The sequence below is a fragment of the Rhodnius prolixus genome, unplaced genomic scaffold (genome assembly GCF_049639745.1).
Source record: "Rhodnius prolixus isolate KJV_2025 unplaced genomic scaffold, Rpr scaffold_3, whole genome shotgun sequence".
Classification (NCBI taxonomy): domain Eukaryota; kingdom Metazoa; phylum Arthropoda; class Insecta; order Hemiptera; family Reduviidae; genus Rhodnius; species Rhodnius prolixus.
This window is the reverse complement of record NW_027411603.1, coordinates 28,964,131-28,991,031: the sequence shown is the minus strand read 5'-3', so window position 1 is coordinate 28,991,031 and position 26,901 is coordinate 28,964,131. Positions and strand designations below refer to the sequence as shown.

At 33.5% G+C, this 26,901-nt stretch overlaps 2 protein-coding genes across 2 annotated transcripts in view; one reads left to right on the top strand and one right to left on the bottom strand.

Moving 5' to 3' along the window:
• The window catches only part of lin-52 (DREAM core complex component lin-52), a 450,123-nt gene that overhangs the window by 260,657 nt on the left and 162,565 nt on the right, over nt 1-26,901 (bottom strand). The window lies entirely within an intron of this gene.
• LOC141452303 (uncharacterized) lies at nt 1,495-26,694 on the top strand. The gene is made up of 3 exons (XM_074124298.1): nt 1,495-1,541; nt 22,057-22,374; nt 24,225-26,694. Exons 1-3 carry the CDS (start codon nt 1,524-1,526, stop codon nt 25,734-25,736), a joined length of 1,848 nt encoding a protein of 615 aa, XP_073980399.1. The 5' UTR covers nt 1,495-1,523; the 3' UTR covers nt 25,737-26,694.

Below are 26,901 nucleotides of genomic sequence, written 5' to 3'. Positions count from 1 at the left end.
TATATCACTTTTTCTTTAGAGATAAAGTCTTGTCACGTGATTAATAGTGTGTATAATAGTTTATTAAAGGTGGACTACATACCTGTATCATGTCAAAGGATAAGGTTGATATATTTACTCTTACTGGGACTGACTTTTCCACCTATATTAGACTGTGTACAAACATATATATAACTAAACTAAATACAGGCCAGCTCACTAAGAGCTTTACCCATTGATGCATATTTTAAATGAAGGTCAGTTTTTCAAAGACTTCATAGAGCCTTGGTTTCAATCTTCTTGAAACTAGCCGAGGTGGTAATGAGATGTGGATTTTTTTTTTTTAAAGTACCAGATCAATTCTATGTTTAGGTCTTTCATGGGCTGTACTGTTGAGAACTGAACGAAGTCTTGAATTGGATAAGTCTGATCTAGGTATATGTGAAATTTAACTAATTTTGCCCAAAAATCTGACGACGCTAGATTCGATCTGTTCTAGAACAATGATCCTACAGGCTCTAAACAGGGACAAAATATTCTTAAAAAAACAATGGGCATTTTAGCTAATATATGTTTTTGAAAAAGTCGGTATTTTGAAAAATAAACGCTGAAGTATTATTAGCTTGGCCAGAAATGCAATTATAATTTTTGAGGGGATTGTAAGGTTCGTCAAAATGTACTGTTATATCTTTAAGTGTAGGGGTTCTGTATAATCACTGAAAATATATATAATATTTCTATAATGGAGGAATTTATAAAACCTTTTAGATTGGAACATCTTGTTTTTCCAAGCCATTTTAGTTCTTTAAAAATTGAAGGCAACTAACATGAAACTTCTGTTACTGAATGGAATTTCAACCCTGACTGCTGACCACGCATCTTGTCTAAGATTATTCATTATTCATATGTAGAACTCCACACATTCTAAAAAGACAAGAAATAAAAACTAACGATTAAAACTACCATTACATTACAAACAATTGATCAACCTAACAATACTAAAACCTTTCTCGACAAACGTGTAACTTTTCAATTTTGTGTTTGTATCGAACATGTTCGTTTTGTGGTCCCCTTGGGTAAGAAAAAGGAGCTTACTACCAATTAGTCTGGAGTGTGCATGCACGTGAATCAACTACAGACCGTGACTCAATCACAAACAAATCGTTATTTCGCTCGTACAGCACCAGGGAATGCGACAATAAGGTTTTAGTCAAAATCGGACACCCGGATTCGGCAGCTTCAAAACTCAAATTGAGTACTTATGGCTGCAGCACATTTAGTACCAAGTTTTTTGTTTTGATTTGGCAACATCAGTTCGGAATATCTAAAATAAAAGCATATACTTATGTACCTAAATGTTCTCTATTTAATACAAAAAAAAAAGTATTATACACCTGCCACATCGATCTAGATTACTTTGAGTTGAAGATAGCAAAAGCAGTGGAGGGAGGCATATTGTGAGAGGGGTGGCAGGTTAAACCGTGCATGCACTACATAAAGAGACGTAATGTATTGTTGGCTATCGCAGCAAGTACTTCAAAGGAATGGCTACCCATGCATTTGTAAGTGATCTGTTTATTGTGTATTGTGTGTTTAAACAAAATTAGTGTTCAGTGATTCTTATATTAAATTAGTATTTACTATAATTATTTACTTCAACAAATAGCTGGCCACCACAAGGACTAACATACTCCACACATTGAGGACTCATCCTGGATTATTCAAGCGTTATATAAAAGTGCTTCGTTTCGTCTTCTAAAGTTGCACTAATTTATTAAAATTCAAATTAAGTAAAATTAAAATTGATAATTATTTTTTAGGCCTAATAAGTTTGTAGTTTTAAACTTTAGAAGACGAATTAAAAAGCGTTGACGTGGACAACACTTTCTGGTCAACCATAAATTTGAATCAAATTTTTAAGGGATGGGAATCAATGGGTCATTTTATTGTTGACGTTAATACGTCAATTTTATTGATATTGATTAATATCAATACATCACATATTTGCACATAGAAGAGGGCAGCAACGACTTATGTTTTAACTTCACGTCAATATCACTCTCGGAACTTTCATTCTGTCTGTTGTTGTTTGTTAGGAGGTACGCTATTGTTGCTTGTTAGGAGGTACGCTGTTGTTGTTTGTTAGGAGGTACGCTGTTGTCGCAAAACAAAAAAGTTCAATGCGTTTATTTTTATATTATTTTATTATTTAACATTATTTATCTATAAACTGCACAACACATTTTACAAATGTGATTATAGTGTCACAGTTGTGCGTTTTTTTCGACAACGATTCAGCGCTACTATCTGAGAGGCATGTTGAGAGGAGATAAGACAGAATTAGAACTCTCTGGTAAGAAATTGGGAGCTAGGAGTTTTTAGGAAGTCGGTTTAAGCGATGTGAAGGATTGTCCGGAAGTAACAGGATTGGAATGGGCTGCTAGATTATTAGAAAAATTCAAGATTCAAGAATGGATTAGTTCGTTAATGTAAAGGATATTGAGATCTTGATGAAGATATATGCGCGCATTGAATTTTCTGCCCCATTTTCCCGAGCTGGATTTGACTATTTTGTGTGAGATAGTTTTTCCCAATTTTCTTTTCCTTAAGATGGAAAAACTTTTTAGTCAGAGCTTGCCATTTTCTCTTTGGTCTAATCGATGTACTAGTACCATTTTCTGCGTGGCCTGAGTGACATTCATATCAAACTATTGCAAATGAACGTTCTATTTTTGAGCATAATGCGGTTAGCCCAAAATCTTTTTGATCTTTACTATAAACCTACTCATCATAGGTAAGTCAAATGTGACTTTGGTTACTATCTGTGTACATATTGTCGCATTTAAGCGGCCCTAATTGTTGCAATTGCTACAGCTAGGAAATGTACATGTTCTTGCTGTAGTAAGTAGAAGCTCTGTGATCTTATGAACCGCAAAAATAGTTTTTTCACCATGGAAAAACTTATTTAACGCCAAGAAATCAAACTAAAGATCTCTACAAGATTGGTATAGCTGAGAAAAAGTGTCCGTATTTGATTCCTACCCATTATCCGGCTTAATCGATTTAAACATTCAGTCAGCAGGAAACGCAAATCTAGAATCTTTTAATTTGTTCACTTTTCCCCACTTAATCTCTGTATAAATTTTGCAAGTTTAGAATCTGTAGGTTTTTTTACTTTCAGATTGATGACGTAAGCAGAGGCGTTATTATTACGCCCTAATTGCCTAAATCCTATTTATGTCCTTTAAGTATGAGCTAATGTTTTAGCGAATGTCACACACTCACTCCTTTTGACTCTTCATTGGCTTGCGGCCTACAAATGTCTTGTACTTGTCCACTGTAAGCGGTACAATCGCCTACTGAACGTTTTTTCCTTAACTACCTATTTTAAATGAACTATAGATTATATTTTAGTGTAATCTGTTAACCAAATAATGTAATAAAATCGATAACACACACTCAAATCGATTTTCATAAGAATCTGCTGTTTAGATACCTGAAAATTCGTGTCATTAGAAGACTACACTTACCACATTATTCAGTATCGATCAACAATTAAAGAGTAGGTTTCCATTTGTTTTGAAATACTTCTTATTGACGTTAAAATGAGTTCTGGTATCAAAAATAGTGTAGAAATTTCTCTTATCTGTAGGATTCAGAAGTGCTGATATTAAAAGCGAAAAACAGTGATTTCTTTTTGAGTGCCTCTTGGGATAAACTATTATTATGACTATTATTGTTATTATTATTATTATTATTTTACATAATTACGTGTCAGAAAAGATTTCAGTTTTTTAATTAATTATCTCCTTTTATACCGCACAATATCTAATTGCTTAATTAACTACCTACTTTTTTAATTATCACTATAGGAAATACAAAACATAAGTTCAAAGAAATTGAATCTAATTTGGTTGGCGCTATAAAAAAATAACACTAGGGTGGCTTATATGCGAGAAAAGTTCATTTACAGAACATAATTAAGAGTTATAAATTTTAGTTGGCTAGCTGGTCTCGAACTGGGATATTCCATTTTCAAGTCTACGCTAATAAACATGGCACAAACGAACAATTTAAGGAATGTAGTTTTATTGGCTAATGGGGAACAGAGAAAGATCTGTAGATCGATTAAGAAATGATAGGAAATCCTGAAAAAATAAATTAACTTTTAATTTAACAATGGAATGTTTAGAAACACATTACTTCAATATTACAATTTACCAGAAACTTTTAAATTTAAAGTAATTTTACAATCTCTGACTTTATTAAGTGAAAGCAGGTATTGTAATCGTGAAAATTTTCAATTTTAATTTTGATTTTTTATAACTTTAATCTGAGTTTTTTCCCTGGCAAATTCTTTTAAAAGCACTTCAAAGCGATGGCTTTTTCTGAAGTGCAAGTACTGTTTATTTCACTGAAATCCTTTATAACCTTATTAAGAATCAAATGTGGAGCTGAATTTCTAAATTTTGCGAAAATTGACTGACCGCAAGTGCCATTTTACGTAATAATTTTTCAAATTTTGAGTTTTTTTTTTTTGCAAACGGCTTCTATTATTCTGTTTAAACTTTATGTAGTTATTACAATAGTGCTGCACGAGAAACGAGACAAATCTCGTACCGAGACCGAGACGAGACTTGAGCAACCGAGACCGAGACCAAGATCGAGACATGATATATATCTCGTCGAGAAATCTCGGTCTCGTCTCGGTTTTTCAAATATTAATTTTTAGCTACAAAATTATAAAATTATTTCTTTATTAATAAATAATCATTACGGGTATTGAATTAATTATTAAAAGATACGATTTTATTATATATGTTCAATATTACTACATCTATTTGACTTCGAATTACATAAGTAAAGTAAGCAAAGTAAAGTAATCGCCTATTTTTTCAGGCGGGGCTATAACTCCAACTACCAATTAGGTGTCGCGGACGGAGGCGACTAGCAAACATACTTTACTGAAAATTTCTCATATTAACCATTAAATAAAATCCAAGGCCTAAGACCGGAAATCGAACCCAGTACCACAATACACATTAGCTTCGCAGGTCTCGCACCGCTCGGCTACCGTGGCGGCCCCCTTCGAATTACATAATTTTTACATAAATTCACTAAATTTCACTATTCATATCATTCATTCATTCAATTTCATAAATTTCACTATTAATAATCTTACTTTGAACTTTGATATTATTTGAATTATATTTTAGAATTTTGGAATTAGTGAATTTGAAAAAAAGACTATCTATGCAACTAAAAAATATTGCCACAAATTTTCGTTTTTAAGATACACTTTGCCCAAGCATTGATACATAAAAGAGCTTTTACTGAGTCAGAAGTTAGAGAAGATCTTCTATTGGTCATTATCATCGCAGCTTGCGAAAATAATCTTTCCGATGGCACTGAAGTTGCACAGATACTAAAAATATCTCTCGCCATTCTAGACAAATTTTTGAAGGAATTCTCAAGTGTTTTCCACCATTCTAAAATGTCAACGTCTACTGGTGCTTGGTCTAATTTGGTGTAATTAATTATTTCTGTCTTCCATTCTTCGGTGATATTTGCTGATTTTTGAGCAAATGGTGCAAAAATATTGATGCAGTCGTCGTCGTCGTCAAAAGGTGAATCATCAGATTCTTTATCTTCACCAACAGCCATAACTAATGGAGCGGGAAGTTTGTTGGGAGGTGTATTTTTTATTTCACGAATCGACTTGTTATAGCAGGCAGATATGTTATTTTGGTCTTTCATTTGGCGCGTTTTTAACATCTTTTTGAAATTATGTAAAGATATTATAACAGTAATAGTAACATATGATGCATTGAAGTGTAAGTAGTCGTCTTCTTTTACACACATTTTCATTACCAATATATAAATTAAAATAATTATTAGAAAATAATAACATTTTTTTCTCGTATAAAGTCTCGCCTCGTCTCGGTCTCGTGCAGCACTAGATTACAATCACATAAGTTACTGTTTTTCACGAAATTCTATTGAGAGTACTTCAGAGAGATAGTGAATAGATTCCTTTTAAAGTGAAACGAATTAAATATAACTTGAACAATCAGCAAAGAAGAAAATTAGTGAGTTAGAACTTAGAGAATTGAAGTAAGCGATCTCAAAATAACTGTTCACTTTAAAAAAAATAAACTACAGAAATTTCGTTGCTATCGCAGAGGTTGTTCTTATAATTACAACAGAAAAAAAGGCTTGCAATTCTTTAATATTTAATTTTGCTTAAAGTGAAATATTGAAAGGTAAACATGAATCAAACTGTTTGTTTACGTTCGTGATACAGCGCTACTCTGCACTAATTATAAACTGGTTAATGCTTTTTCGTTTCTCTTTAAATGAGCGGTGTGTGGCAGAGGGCGTATATAACGTTCCATTTCAAATGCTGGCTCACTAACTTTCTTATTTTCAACAGAAACACTTTTATATTTTCCATTTTCTAATAATTATTTTCTAAGGATAAGGCTTCAAATTTATTTTCGGGTAAAAAAAGTGCAATTAATTCAACTACTAAAATAATAAAAAGAATAAAAAAATTAGAAGTTTGTCGTGAAAAGCTTACATAAATTTCTTAAATCGCAGTTTTACATGATAGCACGGGTAAATCCCTAAAAAAAAACCAAAATATATTTAGTTAAGTGTACGTTCGCTCAACCAATTGTCTTAAATTGTTGTATTTTACTTACAAATTCAATACGTAGGACAGTTTTATAAAGATTAATCGTTAACAACTTCAGAAAAAGCCTAACTTTGACAATTTTTTTCCACATAAGAGTTACAGCTCCTAATTTTCTTCAAAATATGGGGGCATATCCACTTGTATAAAGATAATGTTTTGCAACTATCCAGATAAAATAGTTTGATATCATTTAGAGGATGTAGCTAGTCATTAAAAGACAATTAACAGGGAAGTTTAAACCACCATTTTTCAAGAGTAGCTTAAGAAGGTTTCCAGTAAAAGTTAAAGAGATCTAGATACATCCATGTTTGCAGTAGCGTATGAAATTAAAAGAAAAACGTTTAATCCAGCCCTGAATATAAGGATTCGCTGAAATAATCCGCTTGAGCTGTTAGTTGCTGAAGATACTCCATTAACTTTAGCACCCAAAAGGTCCTTTTGAAGATCCTATTGCTCACACACCCTTGATTATTCTTTAAAAACAATCATTTTCTTATTTTCAAATCTCAGGGCTTTGATCAATTGCGTGGTATTTCTTTAAGTTTTTTTTATTATTTTGTGACATTAACCAGTGCTTCAACTTGCGTCTTAGTAGTTCAGATTTTAAAATTCGATTATTTTGAAGTACTTCTATTTTTTGCAAAAAAAACAATACAAACCACAGATAGTGAATTTTTCGAGCAATAAGTTCCTCTTGGTTTTTACAGATAAAAAAACGTGGATAGAATCGTAATGTAATAAAAATATTCTAGTCACTTCCTGAAAATCATACTTTATAATCACTTCTCCTTTCAGCTGGTTTTCATTCAAATTTTTTTTTAAATGAAAGATATCTTTAAAGCCAATTACTAAATCTTAGTGGATGATTTGAATGCCCGTAGATAGCCCGGATGCTTTTAAAGAATAGATCCAGAAAACAATGAAGCTTTTGTTCTTTATACATATTTAGTATCTTATCTCTATACTGATATGATTTAGAGTACGAAAAGTAAAAGTTACCTCTACTTCTTATCATTGAAACGTTGACAGCAAGGAAATAGATTCAGTGTGAAAAAAAAGGGCTCGCCATATTTGTAGGCATAAATATTTTAAACAGTTTTTATCCAACTAACTAAATTGAACTTTAAAACAGAGTACTGGAAACATTGAAAAGTAGACGTTGGAAAGTTAAGAGAAACAGTTATTATGTCCACCGAAGTAGTTTCTGTCGTGGACATTAAAGAGGAAAACGTTTAAGTAAATTAGGCTTTACTTAGTGGAGGAGTAACTAACTGTATACTGAGGTACTGTGTTGTTTTTAACCTCTACAATTAACAACATGGAATGAAGTCATTAACTGTACAAACTTCGTGTGATCACTAAATTACGTCTCATTAAAAAATTTAATTGTTTTTTAAAATGGATAAGTACAATCCATTGTGCAACAACAATCTCATGTAATAAAATTATCTTTCTTTGTAAAAACAAGAACGAAAATTACGTAAAACCTCTAAAAATTTGTCTTTAATCGGGTACTTTCGTTCATTTAAGCATCTTAAAATTCGGAATTTTAATAACATGTTTAATTTCTATTAATATTACACATGTGATCAGGCAATTCATTATAAACTATAAGAGGGAAGTTTAATTCACCTTCCCCCTAAGATCTGCCTTAAAGTATTAAGAATTTGCCTGAAAAAGCTGTAGATCTGCTTAGGCAATGAGCATACGAAGTATTTTTTTTTTTTAAATCATTAAAGCTTTGTTTAAAATAAATAAATAAATCGTTAAGTGCACTTCAAGTTGGCTGATTTTGTCAAAAACTTATTAATTGATGATGATTTTATGATGTCACGATTAGAATTATCTAATTCGAACTTTCTATAGTAATTTATCATTTTTGAATTATGTTACTTTCTCATTCTCACACATACACCCTTACCCAAACCAATTTTTGTAAAAAATACTTTTATGTTTTCCAAAAAACGGATATACCCGCGGAAAACTTAAGATAACAATACTTTCTGTCACTATTATTAGAATAAGATAATCTAAAAGTATTTACACCAAATACTAGTATCCTCATTAACAAATTTTTAATACATTTTGGACGGAATTAAGTAGAAATTCTAAAGGAATGTATAAGAGGGAACATCTTCCGTCCATTTTTACCATTTCTTTCTCGTTCTAAGTAAGCTTGAAGTATTATTTTTAACAGTAACGGACCCCAAGACATTCATTAGAAGATCTTTTCCAAAATTCTGTAATTGTAGTGTCAAATTTCATCTTCCTAAAAAAATTTCGACCCAACAAGTTATTCAAACAATCGTTAAGCTTAAGAAGAGCTAGCATTTGGGAGTAAATTAAATCATCTTGACAGTATAAAAGTCAAATATTCGACATTTGCTGACATTTGGTTAAATAGTTTGCCAGGCAATTGAAACTTAAGAAAATCAAATAAAATTTGACAGATTTGTAGACTACATTACATGTAACAAAAAAAATAAAGTAATCGCCTATTTTTTCGGGCGGACCTTATTCTCCTTAACAATTAATGTTCGTGAGCAGGGGCGAAAGTATATAATTCTCCTAAAACATATTTTATAAAAATAAAAAGTTCGTGATCGTTCTACAATAACACTCGCCACAAATAACCAGGTTGAGGTTTCAAATTCTTGGAATGTTAGAATTTAATTTAACAAATTTATACAAAAAAAAAGTAAACTAAAAGTAATCGCCTATTTTTTCAGGCGGGGCTTATCATCCAACTACCATTTACTAGGTGTCGTGGACGGAGGCGAATAGCAAACGTACTTCACTATTTCTCATTTAACCATTAAATAAAATCCAAGGCCAAGACCGGGAATCGAACCCAATACCACAATGCATATTAGCTTTGCAGGTCTCGCCTCTTAACCCACTCGGCTACTGTGGCGTCTAATTCATACAAAATAAATTCCCAAATTCATCGGAAATGTTGTTTAAGTGAAATGTTGTTTGTAATATTGCGTGGACAGCGATCAAGTCGTGAAATGCAGACTAAAAAGAAAAAAATCTTTTCCCACAAAGATGCACATTCAGCTGATTTTTACAGAAAATATTCTTGAATTTCATATTTAATTAAGTTTAAAACATTGAAATTATTGCCTACTAAATTCCATGACAAATTATCGTTAATCTTTTTTTATACATCTCTGTGTTTAAGAAAATGCAATTTGAAAAGTATTAATAATAATTTGCGAGCTCCAATAGACTTATAATTCTTTGCCGACCTTCAAAAATAATTAAAAGTTGGAGAAGGTCTAGCTACAAATAAAGAAAAAAAAATTGTATAAACATATCCTATGTGTAAATATAGTTTGATCGATTTGCCTAACTCTCAAAGATCAACAAAATGTGCAGGTGATGGCACACTAATTCTATGGTAATACTCCCATCTTAAGCTTTCACCAGATTGGCACGTTCTCCAAGGCAGTCCCCCTAACATTGGCCGGCCAAACATTGTTAGTTACAAGCACAAATATTGAACAAAATATAACAAAACTGGGACATGTTAAATCTATGAGGTACAAGGGGTGTCCCAATATAGGATGCATTCAATAATTTCTAAAATAAAAACTTCGAAGATATATACTCGTATATATATAGAAAAAAAAGGGAAAGTAACAAACTATAATAATTTAGCCACCGTTGTTTTCCTCCCTTGGGAAAGTGGTGTCAAGGTGCGTCAACTATAACAATGAATTATACATGTTACAGACTAGTTTTATGACTTTTATTTTTAACCACGGATACATGGTAAAGTGGCTTTTCTTTTTGCCTTCACTTAAACTTCATTTTCGTGTGCGCGTCTTCAGGATTATTTTTAATAACACAACGCGTGCGAGGTCTAGTTTTTGTGTTATTTTTTAACTTTCTTTGCTAATATGTAAAAAAAAGAGAAGAAGTTCGTTCACTTACCTTTGTGCTTTTAAAGAAATTATTGCTCTACAAGAACACAAGAAAGTTATTCTCCGTCTCACTACAATACAGTAATCTCAATCTACTTACTGAAAGTAACAACTCTTTTCCTCACAGCTGGTCTTTTGAACAACGCTCGTTTGGGCAATCCGGGGCATCATGTACCCCTTGTTGACGTAATTGTAGAATGTCTGCCATATCATGGTCTCCAAAGGCTTGCTTTGTAAATTTAGTTTCATTTAAAAGATTTTTAATTTATTGTGAAATTCCGTTTAGGTTAAATTATTTATTAGTGATTAGAATGAACTCTGAACACTAAATATTTAAAAAATCTGAACTTGAACAAAATTAGATTACAATGTTTTTTTTACCAAATATACCTCCTCAGATACAGAGAGCAGTTGATAACCTCCTGGCTAACCTGGCTTGCGAGTCAGAGGAGCCACCTTTGGAGGCACAGTACATGCTTCACAAGTTGAGTAAAGTGCAATATTTGATAAATTAAGGAATAAGTTTGATCCTTTACATGAAAGATATTGATCACTTAAATATGTGGCAAGAGGTTTCCAATTTTTTTAGTAATTAAACGCAACTCTCCCAAAATTACCAAAAAATTATTAAACCTTCTTGTTTGTAACAGATGTAAAATTAATTTTTAGCTATTTTGGGTGTGCTTGAGAACATCTAAAGCTCTTAACATTTGATTTTTCTCAGCAAAATCACTCGGAAAACAACTTATTTCCCGATATTAAGAAAAATACTAGATTTACTGCCTTGGCAATATTTTTAGTAGAAAGGGGATGAAAAAATACATAAAAATGACCTATTGCGTGCTCTTCTTTCTCTGTGATAACAAGTAAAAAAATTGAAGTATGATTAAAAATACCAGATTTTGAAATGGCCTAGCACCTTTAATTTTGTAGATATCGATCGAATTGCGGTTTCCGGTTTCTTTCATAACTTTTTATACTCCTTAAAACTGTGTACATGAAAAGGGGGGTCAACTGCGAACCCTCACTTTTGGTCGCGCGTCAGCTGCGTATGCGGGCAGGAATCTAAAATCAAGTCACATATTCTGAAACTAGAGGTGACGGGCAACAAATTTTTCCTCTACCATTTTTCGCTCAGATCAACCGTTTAAGCATGAAATGCATTTGAGCCGTCTTAAAATGTACACCCTGTATATTCCTGTCATCCTTATAGCTTAACCGAAATTAAAATCACATAATCCTTCTCTAATCATTTTCTCCCATTCATTCTAATCGGCTATAACATTTAAATACACTTTAATTTAATAAAATTACTAGGCCTAAGTTGATACACAATAATGGCTGAATTTCTGAATCTGTTAGTGATTAAATAACTTTATTATTCTCACTCATTATTTTGCGGTTATCTAGAATGATACAGCAATGATTTTTTTCCATTAACTTTGTGTATTCAAGTGATCTACCAATTTTATTTTAATAGTTCTTCCAGGTAAAAATAAAAGAGATAAGATTTTAGGTTGTTTTTGGAAAGATTTTTTTTTTTTTATTAATCGTAGAAAGAGTCCATTCGGAATTGGAATCATCAACCATACTACTATAAGCTCTGGATTGTAGTAACATGAAAGAGTTTAAAAATTTTTGTTGTAAAGATGTTGCTCTCTCAAAATTTATTAACTTACAAAAAGTAAATTTACTTCTTAATTTCCTATTGCCAGTATAACCACAAATGCCACCAAGATATATAAAATTATTTTTAAATTTATCAATAATAAAAGTAAAACTTTACAGCCTAATCAAGATATAAAATAAAAAAATATGTTGGAAAGTAAACTTGCATTTATTTAACGCTGGTTGGCTAAAAATGAATATATTCATCCAATGAATAACATTGAGAACGTATAATGATGAACAAGAAATAGGTGATACCTCGGTTGAAAAACTTCTGAAATAAAAAAGCAAAGCCAAAACTAATAAAAAACTGTTTCGGTAATTATTGGAGCGTTTCACTGCTGGACAAATCTTATGTTTTAATGATTACTATTCAGTGATTTGTAAATGAAATTGTTGGTCTATTAATGGCAATTACAGTACAAAATTAGCTATTTAACTGAAAGTAAATTTACATTCAAACATGCTTTCATAATTTCGTTGTCTTTTCACTTACTACTGATTGGAAGAAGTATTATATAATGACCAAGTTCGGCGAATTAGTTTTCACCAACTAGAAGTAACACTATGCCTTAAGTAAGATTTCGAAAAAAATGTACTACACTGTAATAAAGAAATACATTACAATAACAAGATTCAAAGAAATCGATAGAGTCCTGCTAAAATCAAAAATGTCTCTAAAAGTAAATATGAAATACATTACAATAACAAGATTCAAAGAAATCGATAGAGTCCTGCTAAAATCAAAAATGTCTCTAAAAGTAAATATTAAGATAAGCAGATGATATAAATTATTTTCTTTCTTCATATTTATTGTGAATACAATCTTTTCATGTTAAACAATGAGGTACCACTCATTGTTGACTATATTATGTACCTGAACTAGTACACTTTCCCTATCGAAATTTATTTTTTTTGCCAAGCATTCCAAACATGGGTTGTTACTTTGAATCGCCCAGAGGTTTTAAGTGAGAGTGTTCGAGATTAAAGAAGTTTACACATTGAATTGTAGAGGAGTTCCTCTATTATAATAGAAACAAAAACAAAACATTTTGTAACTGATGAAAGTAACAGTTTTAATCAGAACATAACTTCAAGGAGTTTTTTGTATCGTTATTTTCATTACTTACAAGAAAATTATGCGTTACTTCATTCTTAAATCATAATGGAATATCGGATCATAAGTTTCTAATTATTGTCTATCTAATTATTCTTTTGTACGCTTACTTGTGTACTTTTTGATTTTAATACGTTGTTTATAAACTTTTCACTTTTAATAACAAAGTAAGGATTCCGCTATTACTGACTCCATTATTTTTGGAATGTGTTCTTTTCTCAATGTGTTTAGTAATCAAGTTTTGCACAATATTATTTAACAATATAGTATATGCTGTACTATTTTATTGCTATTCCCTGTTACAAAGTTGTGAACTCCCACTACTTTTTAACTAGTTTCATCAAAATTCCTCTGTAATAACATTCTTCCTTCTCAACTTCTCTCTTGAGATAATTTATTCTAACATTAAACTTTTCCCTTACATAATCAGCTGATTCATCTTATCTGCAGAAATTTTCCTGTACTGTTCCTCAATTCATTTCTTAATATTTCTAAATTAGCATTCAATAAAATTAAGATTAAGATTAAGATTTAAAATTCTCAAAAATTATTAACTAAACTGCTCCAAAAAAAAAGTGGCGCACTTTGAAAAAAGCGTTTATTTTTTGTTTTATCACATTTTGGGGAAAGATTATTAGTTTTAATTGTTTTCATAAACTGTCTGGGAACAATTAATCGAATCAAGGCCCAAAGATTCTTGTAAATAGAGACGCAATTCCTCGTTTAATCCCCTTCGGTCTTTTTGTGTAAACAACAACATGAACTTCACCTCAACAGTAAATAAATTTATTGACCTCTACAGTTGCGTTTCGACTTTTTTCAAGCTGAAAGCATTGCAAACTCTCAATTACAGCAGAGCAAGTGGCCCGTATTATTGCATTAGTTGAGGATGGACGGAGTCAGCGGTACGCAGCACGAACGTTAGGGTTGCCTGAGACCACCGACCGTAGAGCCATCCATCGTTACCGGGAGACAGGCCTCTGCACTCGCAGACAAGGTTCGGGTCGACCAAGAGCCACAGAAGCACTAGATGACCGATTCATTAGAATTCACACTCTAAGAAATCGTACATCAACTGCTTCTGAAACAGCTCAAACACTGCTTACTGTTCGTGGAGTTTCAGTCAGCGCCGAAACCGTACGAAGAAGGTTCGCTGAAACGAATTTACGCTCTAGGAAGCAAGCCACGGGACCATTGCTCACCGTAGACCATCGGAGAGCCCGTCTAGAGTTCGCTAGGGAACACCGCAACAGGTCTGAGAACGATTGGAGAAACGTTCTCTCTTCAGACGAGTCCCATTTTGCTCTCTATGCACCTGATGGGAGGCAACGTGTTTACCGAAGGCCTGGGGAGCGCTACGCTCCGTGCAATATTTCAGGTAGACTACCATTCTGAGGTGGTTCAGTGCTGGTGTGGGCTGGGATTTCTATGGAGGCTAAGACTGAGCTCCACGTGTTCAACAGGGCAATCTTGAAAGCAGATTTGTATGTGAGGGAAATTTTGCAGCAATATGTGATACCCTACGCACCATTTATTGGGGAGAATTTTATTTTTATGCAAGATAATGCCCGACCACATGTCCGCATGACCACATGCCCGCCTGTGTTGTTCAATATCTTCAGGACACTAGCATTCCTGTTTTGAGGTGGCCAGCACGCAGCCCGGATTTAAATCCTATTGAACATCTTTGGGATGAGCTGGGTAGGCGATTAAGATAGAGAAATAATCCTCCCAGGAGCTTAGAAGAGTTGCGAGGTGCTCTGGTGGAGATATGGCAGGAATTAACACAAGATTTCGTGAGAAATTTAATAAGGAGTATGCCGAGGAGATCGGATGCAGTAAGCCGAGCAAAACACGTTACTAAAATTCTTTTTCTCCTTTTTTTTAATCGGAAGAAATACATTTTTTTTTCAAACTCATATTTGGCCGAGAAGTACTTTTTTGTTAAATTAAAGGTTTTCATTTCTTTTAGATCATTTATTATTTTATTTTAGCCCTCCCGTAACTTTATACTTCATATATTTGCTAACTAAAATAAAATGTAGAATAAAAAAGTTACAGAGAAAAAAAATAACGCATTTTTAAAGTGCGCCACTTTTTTTGTGGAGCAGTGTAGGTGTATTTGTCAACTATCCTTAAAATGCCTGATTCTAGATATCCAAAAAATTTGTCTTATGCGATTGAAACAGATGCATGAAAATAAAAGTGGTTCGGAGGAATACAATTGGTACTCCCAAATCTCAAATCAGTTTTCTCTTATTGGCAGCGATATTAGTACTCAAATTGAACGTGATTCAGATCTGATTAAGAATAAGCATACTATTTTAGAAACACTAAAAAATCATTGTCTCAGTTTGAATATTGATAGATGTATTAATTATTCTTTTAGTTCCGTTTTCAGAAAAATTAGCACATTAGGTTTAGGTGAAAATTACTTAACTTGTAGAAACTCAATTCATAAAATTAGAACAATAGCATCAGATTAGCCGGCAATAATAATTTGTATATTTTTCATAAAGGAAATAAATATCATCTGGATTATCTAAATTTATGTACAATCTGTAATATGAAGAAAGAAGAGGATTTAAATCATTTCTAGTCCTATTTACAGCTCACTCAGAAAACATTATATTGATAAATATATAGAGGGTACCAATTATGGTCTTGCTGAACTTCTTACTATAGATGATTTGATGAAAATTAATGATTTATATTACTACACTAGCGGAGCTTTTAAGTTGCGTTCTTTCATTATTAATGAATAGCTCATATTATTAGTTAACGAACAGACTGTTATTAACTGTATTTAATGAATAAATTTGCTGAATTTCAATTGTAATACAGCAATATCTCTTAGCTCTCTTGGCCAGTAGTAATTATTCAGTTATTTAATATTTTTGGTTAAAGTCTATATTTCAGTTATATTTATAAGTTAATTATATTTATAAGATAATTACTAGATTTGGTATCTCTCAGTAGTTTGGCTTTTTATTTTCTGATTTTTATAATTTTAAATGGTACAGTAGATATTTCTGTTTTATGTTTTCTTTTATCGTAAAGTTGAAATTTAATTTCCAACTATTTCTGTTTATAAAAGAATGTCAAACGCAAACTCCTTGCTAAAGGGTCTTGCAACCTTATAAACAATAAATGTTATTATTATTATTATTAAGATTAAGAGATTTAAAAGCGGGACGGGACTCATGCCCTACAGAACTGCAGCAAGAGGCTTATTGTGCTTTCCTCTTTAGGTCTAGAAGATGAAACCTTCCCTTCTAAAAAGGTTGAGGACTTTCCCTTCTGCGCTACAATCTCCCTTGGCCTCAAAGTACCAAAGATATCGTAGCACAGTCTCTCGACTGCAACGCAATCGAATAACAGGTGAGAGACCGTTTCCTCCTCTTTCTGGCACAATCTGCACAACGGTTCCGAGCTAATAAGTCCCACCTTGTGCAGGTGCTTTCTGAACCTTCCGTGCCTCTGTGAATAGGCCTGTAACCAGAGTCTCTTTGGTTCTTTGTTTGCACAGCAAGGGCATGACACTCTTGCCGTGTTTGATCCCAGTAAGCATCACCCAGTTCTTTTCATGTTCTCTCCAGATCCAATCTCTGAGAGCCTCACAAACTGCACCCAGGACAGGCTCCGGGCCAATGAAGGGAGTACTAGCTCCATTCCTGGCCAACTGATCAGCTATTTCATTCCCCTTGAACCCCACATGGCCCGGCATCCATTCCAGTCGGACTTTGTTGTGCCGAGCCAGTTGATCTAGAGCCTTTTTACACTCCAAGACCAGGGAAGAGGTAGTTCTGAAGGAAGAGAGGGCCTTCAGTGCCGCTTGACTGTCCGAAAAGATGCGAACCTCCCTATCCCTAAGATTCATTCGCAGATTTTCCTCAGCACAGGTTTTTATAGCAAAGACTTCGGCCTGAAAGACGGTGGCATATCTCCCAAGAGCACTCTCGATAAGTACCTCAGGTTTAGCCCCATACACTCCAGCTCCGGTCCCACAGGCCATCTTGGAGCCATCCGTGAACCACATGACACCCTTCCGGTAATGTTCTGTCCAGTTTACCTTCCATTCAGTCCTCAATCTGAGAATCACTTGAAATGGAATCACGAAACTGTATCTAGGGCAGATACTATCCCCAACCATGCCTATGGTCAATAATCTTAGTTTAATAATAATTTTATGACCAGAAAAGGGAATACTAACAATGCAGAATGTTTTTATGTTATTTATACGCACTGAGATGATACCTATTGATAAAGATTTTTCAAAATATGATTCTGGGGCGTTTTTGCATATGAAACCCATTATGTGGTTAACTTTTCCGCCGTTCCACTGTAGATAAGTTTGTCAACTAATATTTAATTTGGTTAATAAGTTCAAGGTGTTGAAATACCTTTTACGCTAACATCTAAGAGAAAAAGTTGATTTGAATGAATAAAGGTTTAATATGGCTGAAGAATGATTTTTGGTACAGTTCCTTTGGGAATGGTTAGTCAAGTAATTCTTTGGGACAAATATTCTTAGTTTGAATTTAAATTCAAAACACAAGATTTATTTTCAATAACAATATTCAGTACAGAGTTTAAATTTTTCTTTTGTTAAAGTAACTCATTAATACGTTTCAATATCAAAGTTGGTAAAATAGAAATGTTGAGCATAATTGTTTTACAAAGATCGGCATGTAATTGGCCTTAGACACTCTGCTAATTAACTGTGTTCGGTCTAAATATCAAGTAAGCCACATGCAAGTATTATACACAAGCACTCACCTGGTAACGTGTACAAGGTAGTAACCATCTGTTAAAGCAGTCACTTTCACACTTATCGTAGCAGTTAGGTGCTGATGATCAAAGCATATCCTAGTAGACCAGAGTAGTGAGGCGACTGATAGTGAATACATAATTCTCTGTGCTTCTTAGTCGGGATCAGAACTTCCTTGAAATCGTTCGTGCAGGTAGAGTGCCCTGGTCTGCTTCTTTAATGCGCTCTTACATCTGGCTCCAATTTAGTCATACTTAAATTTAAGGAAATTGAAAAATCTAAAAATAACTCCAGAAAAGGAAATAAAAAAATTACTTATCTGGCGTTTTTTCAATGAATTTCCTTGAAATTATTTTGTGCGAAAGAACATTGCTAAGAAAAAAACCATACAATTCTTTTTCAAACAACCAAACCATACAATTCATTCATATCTAAGACTCCACCTGGACAAACGTTTGATATGGAACTGAATTGATCCACAGCTACAGAATGCTAAAGAAACTACTAGACAAACGCTCCAAACTCACTCTAAAAAACAGTATAGACTTATGGTCTTGAACTATACGGTACTGCCAAGCGCACAAACCTCAATCGCATTCAATCCAATCCAAAATCCTACGTACCATAGTCAAAGCATCTCAAACCTCACCATCCACACCGACTAGAAAATTCCCTTCGTTTCCGCCAAAGTCAAACTCCATTACCTGAAACTTCACTCCAAACTATACCCTCATTCAAATCCACTTATCCATGCTCCTTCAACCTCAAATCTTTCCACAAACCCTCCTTAGCTGACCGCGCTACCATTTGAATGCCTGACGTCGGCTTTCCAGAGAGGCGGTAGCACTCTTCCCTAATGCCTTAAGGGCATATTACCAGGAGTCATCACTGAAGGGCTGCCGTTCAAGAAATGAAGCTAGAGTATGGGCGCTAACGCTAAGTCTACGTTCATACTTATTGTACATATATCATTTTTACTTGTTCTAACTGTACAGTTATAAAATTCTTAAATAAAGAGAAAACAAAAATAATTCATTTAGTATAGTGGCATATCCGCTTTTCCGATATCATTCAAATTTGAATTTTTCCTTACATATTTAATATACTATTACTATATACTAGTAATACTATACAGTGTGTACGGTATAGTTACTTTTCTTTTTGTTCCTTCTCCAAACATTGACGTACGAGTAAATTAATAATTTGATATCAGCGAAAAGTCGGTTACGCAACATCCCAGTTTTCTGCATTTACATTTTCTGTTCGGGGTAGGGTTTTATTAAAAACAAAAAATCCAAATAGTCTTAAAGTTCAATAAATGCATAACTTTTTCTGCAATTAGGTGACTCCTTGATTCATTAATCATTGAAAAAATACTGTTTAAAATTATAACGAAAATCATCGAGAACGAATTTTTTAGACATTAAAGTAAAAATTTAATTGTTTATAAGAAAAGTTTTGTGGCTCTGGGTTAAGTAGATTTATAGGAAATTTAATGCTCTTTCGTTTGGGATAATCAGATTTGTTGTAGGATGAAAGACACCCTGTATTCTATACTACGAGTACGAGGGTCGTTTGAAAAGTCCGTGCAAAAATAAAAACTACTTAATTTTTGGGGGTAAACCTTTTTTATTTTTCAACATAGTCTCCTTTTAGGCTTATACACTTCGTCCAACGCTGCTCTAGTTAGTTGATCCCTTCCGAATAATAGGATTTGTCCAAGTCTGAAAAATAGCCATTCGTTTCTGCAATCACCTCCTCGTTTGAATAAAATCTTTTTCCCGCCAGCCATTTCTTCATATTGGGGAACAAATAGTAGTCCGAGGGAGCCAAGTCTGGAGAATAGGGGGGATGTGAAACGAGTTGGAACCCTATTTCCATTAATTTTGCGACCACAACTGCTGAGGTGTGAGCTGGTGCGTTGTCGTGATGGAAAAGGACTTTTTGTGGGCCAATCGTGGGCGTTTTTCTTGCAGCTCGGTTTTCAAACGGTTCAATAACGATGAATAATATGCACCTGTAATAGTTTTACCCTTTTCCAGATAGTCGATGAGGATTATTCCTTGCGAATCCCAAAAGACAGTCGCCATAATCTTTCCGGCCGATTGTTATATCTAACCCATTGTTTAGATTGTTCTTTGGTCTCAGGAGTGTAGTGATGTATCCATGTTTCATCCACAGTGACGAAACGACGCTTAAAGTCCTGCGGATTCTTCTGGAACAGCTGCAAACCTTGCAGCACTTCACACGATTTCGTTTTTGGTCAAGCGTGAGCAATCGCGACACCCATCTTGCGGATACCATTGTCATGTCCAAATGTTGATGCAAAATATTATGTACCCGTTCATTCGAGATGCCCACAGCACTAGCAATCTCACGCACCTTCACTCTTCTGTCATCCATCACCATATCATGGATTTTATCAATGATTTCTGGAGTAGTAACCTCAACAGGGCGTCCAGAACGTTCAGCGTCACTTGTGCCCATATGGCCACTCCGAAAATTTTGAAACCACTTATAAACTGTTCTAATCGAAGGTGCAGAGTCACCATAATGTTTATCAAGCTTCTCTTTAGTCTCCTGAGGCGTTTTGCCTTTCATAAAGTAGTCTTTAATCAACACACGAAATTCTTTTTCGTCCATTTTTTGAAAATCACTCGACTTTCTCGATTCAAACGAATGCCAAACACAAAGAAATAGACCGATCTGGCTGAAACTTAGTGTGTGTTCTTCCAAGAGATGCTACTAACTAAACATAACCTCGATACGCGCTCGATAGTGCTATCTCTCTGACTTTGCACGGACTTTTCAAACGACCCTCGTATACATATACTATAATTACGATGTATACTAATATATATTATTACTATTACCTGGAAATGAATAAATTGGCGTTTATTTAATGTTAAAAAAGAAGTTAATTGGGGCCAGAGGAGGGTATACGAAGTTAAAAAAGACTTGGTTGAGCTGTTTTTGAGAAAACCATTAATAAAAGTAAAATATTGATGCAGTAAAATGCTCATTATTTATTAAGCATGCCTTCTAACATTCATTTCTACTTAATGCTTAAGCATTTGTTTTTGAAAATTTATTTAAGCCTGAAACTTACGTTTAATGTAAAATTTCATTTAATCAAAAAACAAAAAATGATCGTGAAGTTTATTTATAAAATATTTCCTGTTGGAACTAACTGGCCATTGTTGGCAAAATCTTCTAAAAAAAACTAAGTAAAAGTGTCACACTTTTCTTGATTGATACAGAGGCATTTCTGGACAAAAAAACTGATTCGACAGATAAAAGACATGTGTTGGGAAGATTCGGACAGCTCACCGGGGAGTTTATTATGTCTACTTCCGTGACCAATGATCTTACATCAATTTTTTTTTTATTTTTTTTAATAATACAATACTTACGGGGGGGGAAAATATTGAAAGAACCAAAATCTGATGTGAAATCTCTGACGACATTTCGAGGTGTTGTCTTATTGGGGCTTTTAACTTTCATCTTCAAATTACTAGTTTGTTTTCCCAAAAAATTATTAAAATACAAATTTTTGATCCATGAACGAAGTTAGAAAAGTGAAAAAACCTTCAAAAAAGTTGCAGTGATGTCTTGCAGAATACAGGCTAATTTACAAATAGGGAAATCCAAGTTATTTAGAAATTAACGTTATAAAAACAATTTCATTTTGTCATTTCGTTATTTAATCAGAAAATAAATGAAAATCCTTAGCTTTTTCTTCCTATCGACGAGCACAGAAAGTGATAAATTATAATTATTATTTACTTAGTGTAAAATTGACATTTAAAGAACATGAAACCATTAATTATTTATAAAAAATTTAATTAATTGTCTAGTTGAAGTCCTCCATTTTAAAGAAATTTTTTATTTGCAGTTATTGGTGTTGGGATTGGGAGCTGCATTGATTGAAGCAACCACAATAACCTCTGTAATGACAACATCCAGCACAGGTCCTTCAACAGCAGCAGCCAACATAGTCAACAGAGGATCAAAGAAATATGAAGGCACAGAGGCGGAAGCAAGACAAGATTTGGAAGATAATATGGCCGAAGCCAGTGTGGCTTCTTATAGATCTGTCGTCATACATCATATGCCTAGTAATGACAAAAAGCAGAATACTAGCGCCAACGGAGGTAGTAAACATTCTGCCAGTGAAGCAGCTGGCGGTTCCAGATCTGAAAGTTATTTTAAAGTAAGTTTTTAAAAATAAATATTATAATGAAAGCTTTTTTTTTTGTAGAAAATTAGGAAAGTCAGACTTTTGGTTTTTATTTATCTTGCCGAAAGAAGCATTTCTAGCCAAATTAATGCTCTGAGGGGCACTTTGCTGAAATGCATGAAGATCTTAGCTGCATAGACTCCCAGAACATATTCCAATCAGTTTACCTTCAAGACAATACGAACCTACAAAAAAAAATTCAACTTCTTAACATCCAAATGTCCGTTTCAAACTGCTCCATAAACGCTTAGATTCTTTCAGCAGAAGAAGGCTACCATTAAGTTTAATCCTCTCACTACCCAGCAACGTGTAACAAAGTGTAACATATACTACCAAAGCAGCCAACTTTGTTCAACTGCGTAGGAAAGTTGTTTGCTGTATTAGTCCAGAGCCTATGGCAGGGATGGGGAACATTTTTGAGACGTAGGTCAAATTTTGTTCATTTTTTTTTTTAGTACTAGCTCTTGGGTCACTAATGCCCATTTGCACAAGAGTTAAGTTTAAAAATTTTAAACTGAATATTTTCAAAACTAAACATCTTTAAAATTCAGTTGGCTTAACGGGTAAAACGGTAAGAAACAAGTGATATGGAGGTCTCTTTTTACAAACATAACTGAACAAAACCTTACAAAAGTGTGTTTTATCTGAAGAAAAATCTAAAAATGTTTATTTGTTTTGTGTTGTTGATTTTTTTTAACAAACAAAATATGAGTAAACTTATACATTTTATTTGATATTTTGTAAACACTTTTGCTTTATTTCAAATACTACAAAAGCATTTGTCGTCATTTGCGTTTTAGGACTGTAATGATCAAACTAAAGGTTATAGATAGCATTTAAATTGCTTTTGTGTCAATGCGTGATTGAAAAAAAATACAGATAGAATATAAATTATCCACACAATTAGAAAATCTAAATCAACCCGCGTAAACAAACAAATAGTTGCCTAGCAATTGTGGGTCAGTGAAAAAGCTTGCGCGGGTCATAGGTTCGCCATCACTGGCCTATAGCAATGTGTTCTCTCCCATACCTGTTCTAATTAATAATTATAGTTTATTGTGCCTTGGTTAATCGGTCTAACCATAAATACACTCAGGGCTGGCCCTTACTGAAGGTTATCTAAGCAGTGGATTAGAGGGCCAAATTTTAAAGGAGAAGCCAAGTATTTAAAAGTGGTAAGTCCACTCAGTAAAATGGTGTACTTGTGAATGAGAGATTTCTTTTTTATTTTTATTTTGTTATTATTATTATTATTTACAATATAATGACAGTCCTTATGGTCGACAAATCAAACATAAATGAGGGATTTACTACAATATTCGTAATATTTTGTGACACACGCGGTCCTCCATCTCAGTGGATGTTTAATTTCTGGTGAATTTAATTGTTGATAGCATCAACAATATCAATCATGACTGGCAAATTATGAAACATGAAATTTTAGAAACTGGTTATTTATTAAGGCTAAATAATTACAAAATGTTTTCTTGTGACCTAACATTTGTTGTTCCACATTAGATCATTAAAATACTGTAGATGATAAAGGCAACACCGAACAGGTGTCTATGTCCTATAACTAACCGAATAAGCCTCCCACAGCAGAGCTTGGATGTTCTATTAATGTTATCCATAAATATATCACTCACATTTATTTCTAGAATAAAATATATTTTTATAAATAATAAAAATGAAATTCTATAAAGCGAGAAAATATTCATACAGCTTACTTATGAATATTACAGCACTGAACTTTTATTAACCCTCAATAATTTTAGTACTATTGTCGAGCCAATATTGACTTTCTTTACTGTTATGTGTTTCAGTTCTATGGCGGCCATAAAACCCGACAAACACCAGAAGGAAAAACAACTCTGCAGCATAGTACTGAACAACCAAAAGTACACCCAAATATTAGACAAGTGGAGATCTTCAGGGAAGATGAAGCGAGAATTCCTCAAAGAGTTATTACTAATTTTCAATTCAAACAAATTGAACCAGCACGTGAACAGAAAGGATTTACAAATCAAGCTCAGAATGTTAGAGCAGAGTTTCTAAGAACTGAAGACAATTTTAGAACATCGACCTTCAACAGTCTGAAAGAACACAATCAAGGAGGTAAAGCTGTAGAGGGCAATAATTATGAGTCTTCTCTTACACCGGCAGCAACAAGACTCAGACCAAGCACAGTAGAACACAGAGGGTTTAATTATAGATTGAATAGTTACAACCAAAAGCCTCAACCACCGCCAGGAATGACTGAAGAACTAATGCAAACATTGCTGCAACAAGAACCGCAAACGTTTCAAGATGTCGAGAAAATAAAGAGATTTGAACCTAAAAAAAAGCCATTTGTAAATAAAGGTCATGATGCTACTTTATCTTATATAAATAAAGGTGGTGATACTTCGTCGTCATTTGTAAATAAAGGTCGTGATGCTGCGTCATCATTTAATGTTGGTTACAGTATTGGATTCGGTCATCCGCCCGATGAAGTTGTATTTGGCAAACCAAAGGACATTAAAGTTCATGTTAATGGGCAGAAATCTGTTTGGAAACAACTTCAAGGTGGTGTAGAAATGTCACAAGATTTGGAAAATAGAAAACCGGTTAAGATAAGGATAGCCGATTCTATTACAAGAGGCGCTGAACCACAAGTTAATTTATTAAACAGTAACGGGCAATCTTTGTACTTCATGAACAGTCAAAGCCCTGACATAGGGACCGTGCCTACAGCTGGTAAAATTAGCTTTGATCACGAGCAAGCTTTGACGAACAGTAATGTATTTGATTTTAGCAATGCAATGTCATCGCCTCCAATTGCCCTGCCGCTACAGAGTGCCCCGGCCGCAGTTATACAAGAAGTTCCTCATATCCCATACAATTTGAAACCCAAAGGAAGAGGCTTTGACATAATGAACTTCTACCAGAGTCTCGGCTATAACGCTCCCGTACCAGTATATATTCCAGGGGTTCATGGTGATGGGCATATGGTTCAAGCTATAGTTATTCCCTTAGAAAGTTTGAACAATATACAAATGAACTGGGCAGGATTAACAACTAATCATTTTGCAGATCAAGCGTCTCCATCGACGAATTTAGAGCCAGTAGTTCATGAAAAACCTCCCAAGAGAACTACCAAACATCACCGTAAACCAAAAGATTCGCAGAAATCTTCAAGTAGTTATTCTATTACTCCAATCACTTTAACACACAGACCATATAATCTGCAAAGGGAACAAGCATCATTAAATGCAATTCTTGCACAAGAAATGTCCAGGAAAAATCAAAGGCATGTACCCCTTGGTTTAAGACCTCCACCTGCTCAGTATTCTTGAAAATAATCATTTTGCAATGTAAGTAAACTTTCTCTAATTACCCTCCAACAAAAACCTTCAATATTTGCAGGTTTTTAAGGGCAAATGAAACTTTCACAATCTTAGTTTCAGAACTACCGTGTCATTCAATTTAGAAGAAATAAGTGTTCTTAATTGAATAATTGTACAGTTTAATGTATTTAATAAAATGTTAATAAATAAAGTTGAGTTTCTATTCTCATATTTTGTGTATTTGTTAAGCAAAGGTGGATAGCAAAATTAAAATGTATTATGGTAATAAGCTTAAGATTGATTTTATTATTGTGAACGTTTCTCTTTATATTTCTTAGTATTTTTATTAGATGTTGTTTTACTTTTTGTACATGGCAATATTTATTTATAAGAGAATCATTTCATCTCATTTAAAAAAGAAGTAAAATTATGATCTAAGAAATCAAAACTTGAGATTAATTACAGTGGAACTTACCGGTTGACATGAAAACTAAAAATAATGCATTTTTCCTGGCATAATTATGTAAATAATCGGAAATTATCTTATTTCATACTGAGTGATTAAAAATTAATCCAACAAATACCAAGTTAAGTATTATATTCTTTTGTAATAACAAAGTACTTGGAATGGAAAATGGAGGTAAAATATCTGGGGTTACTTTTAATTGTAAGTTCTTGTGAAACAGGACAATGAAATTACTATCATTAAAGCCACTCGTGCTCTCAGGGAGTGCTGATGTTTGATTGAAGTAACTCCTCGAATATCTTGAAATGGATTTACCCCTTAATGGGGACTCCTACGAACATCTATAAAACGGTGGCAAGTGAATCCAGATGGTCAGTATCAAGAAAATCCTTTTTAGATTTAAAAGACTCTAGCTTCATTATGGATAATGAAAGTAATGAATACTTTCCTACAGACGGAATGCAGATCATCGTCGATAGCACACATCTTTTATCTTGTGAATGGAGCTGGATGAAGAGATCCATCAGAAACTCTGATTTTGGAAGAAGAGAGTCCATTAATTAGGATTTTCCTTTAAAGATAACTACCTGGAGTGAGCTGTGTTTGTTAAAAGTTTTCTTGTTAATGTTTTTAATTGCGAGGTTTCTGCTGCAGCTGCTACGAATAAACAACACTTATATGTTTTATAGTTTTTATTTTAATTGTACT

What these genes read in the sequence shown, in the direction of transcription:
- LOC141452303 (XM_074124298.1), top strand. An exon ending in GATCTGAAAGTTATTTTAAA is followed by an intron (nt 22,375 to 24,224) that starts GTAAGTTTTTAA and finishes TATGTGTTTCAG; the next exon opens with TTCTATGGCGGCCATAAAAC.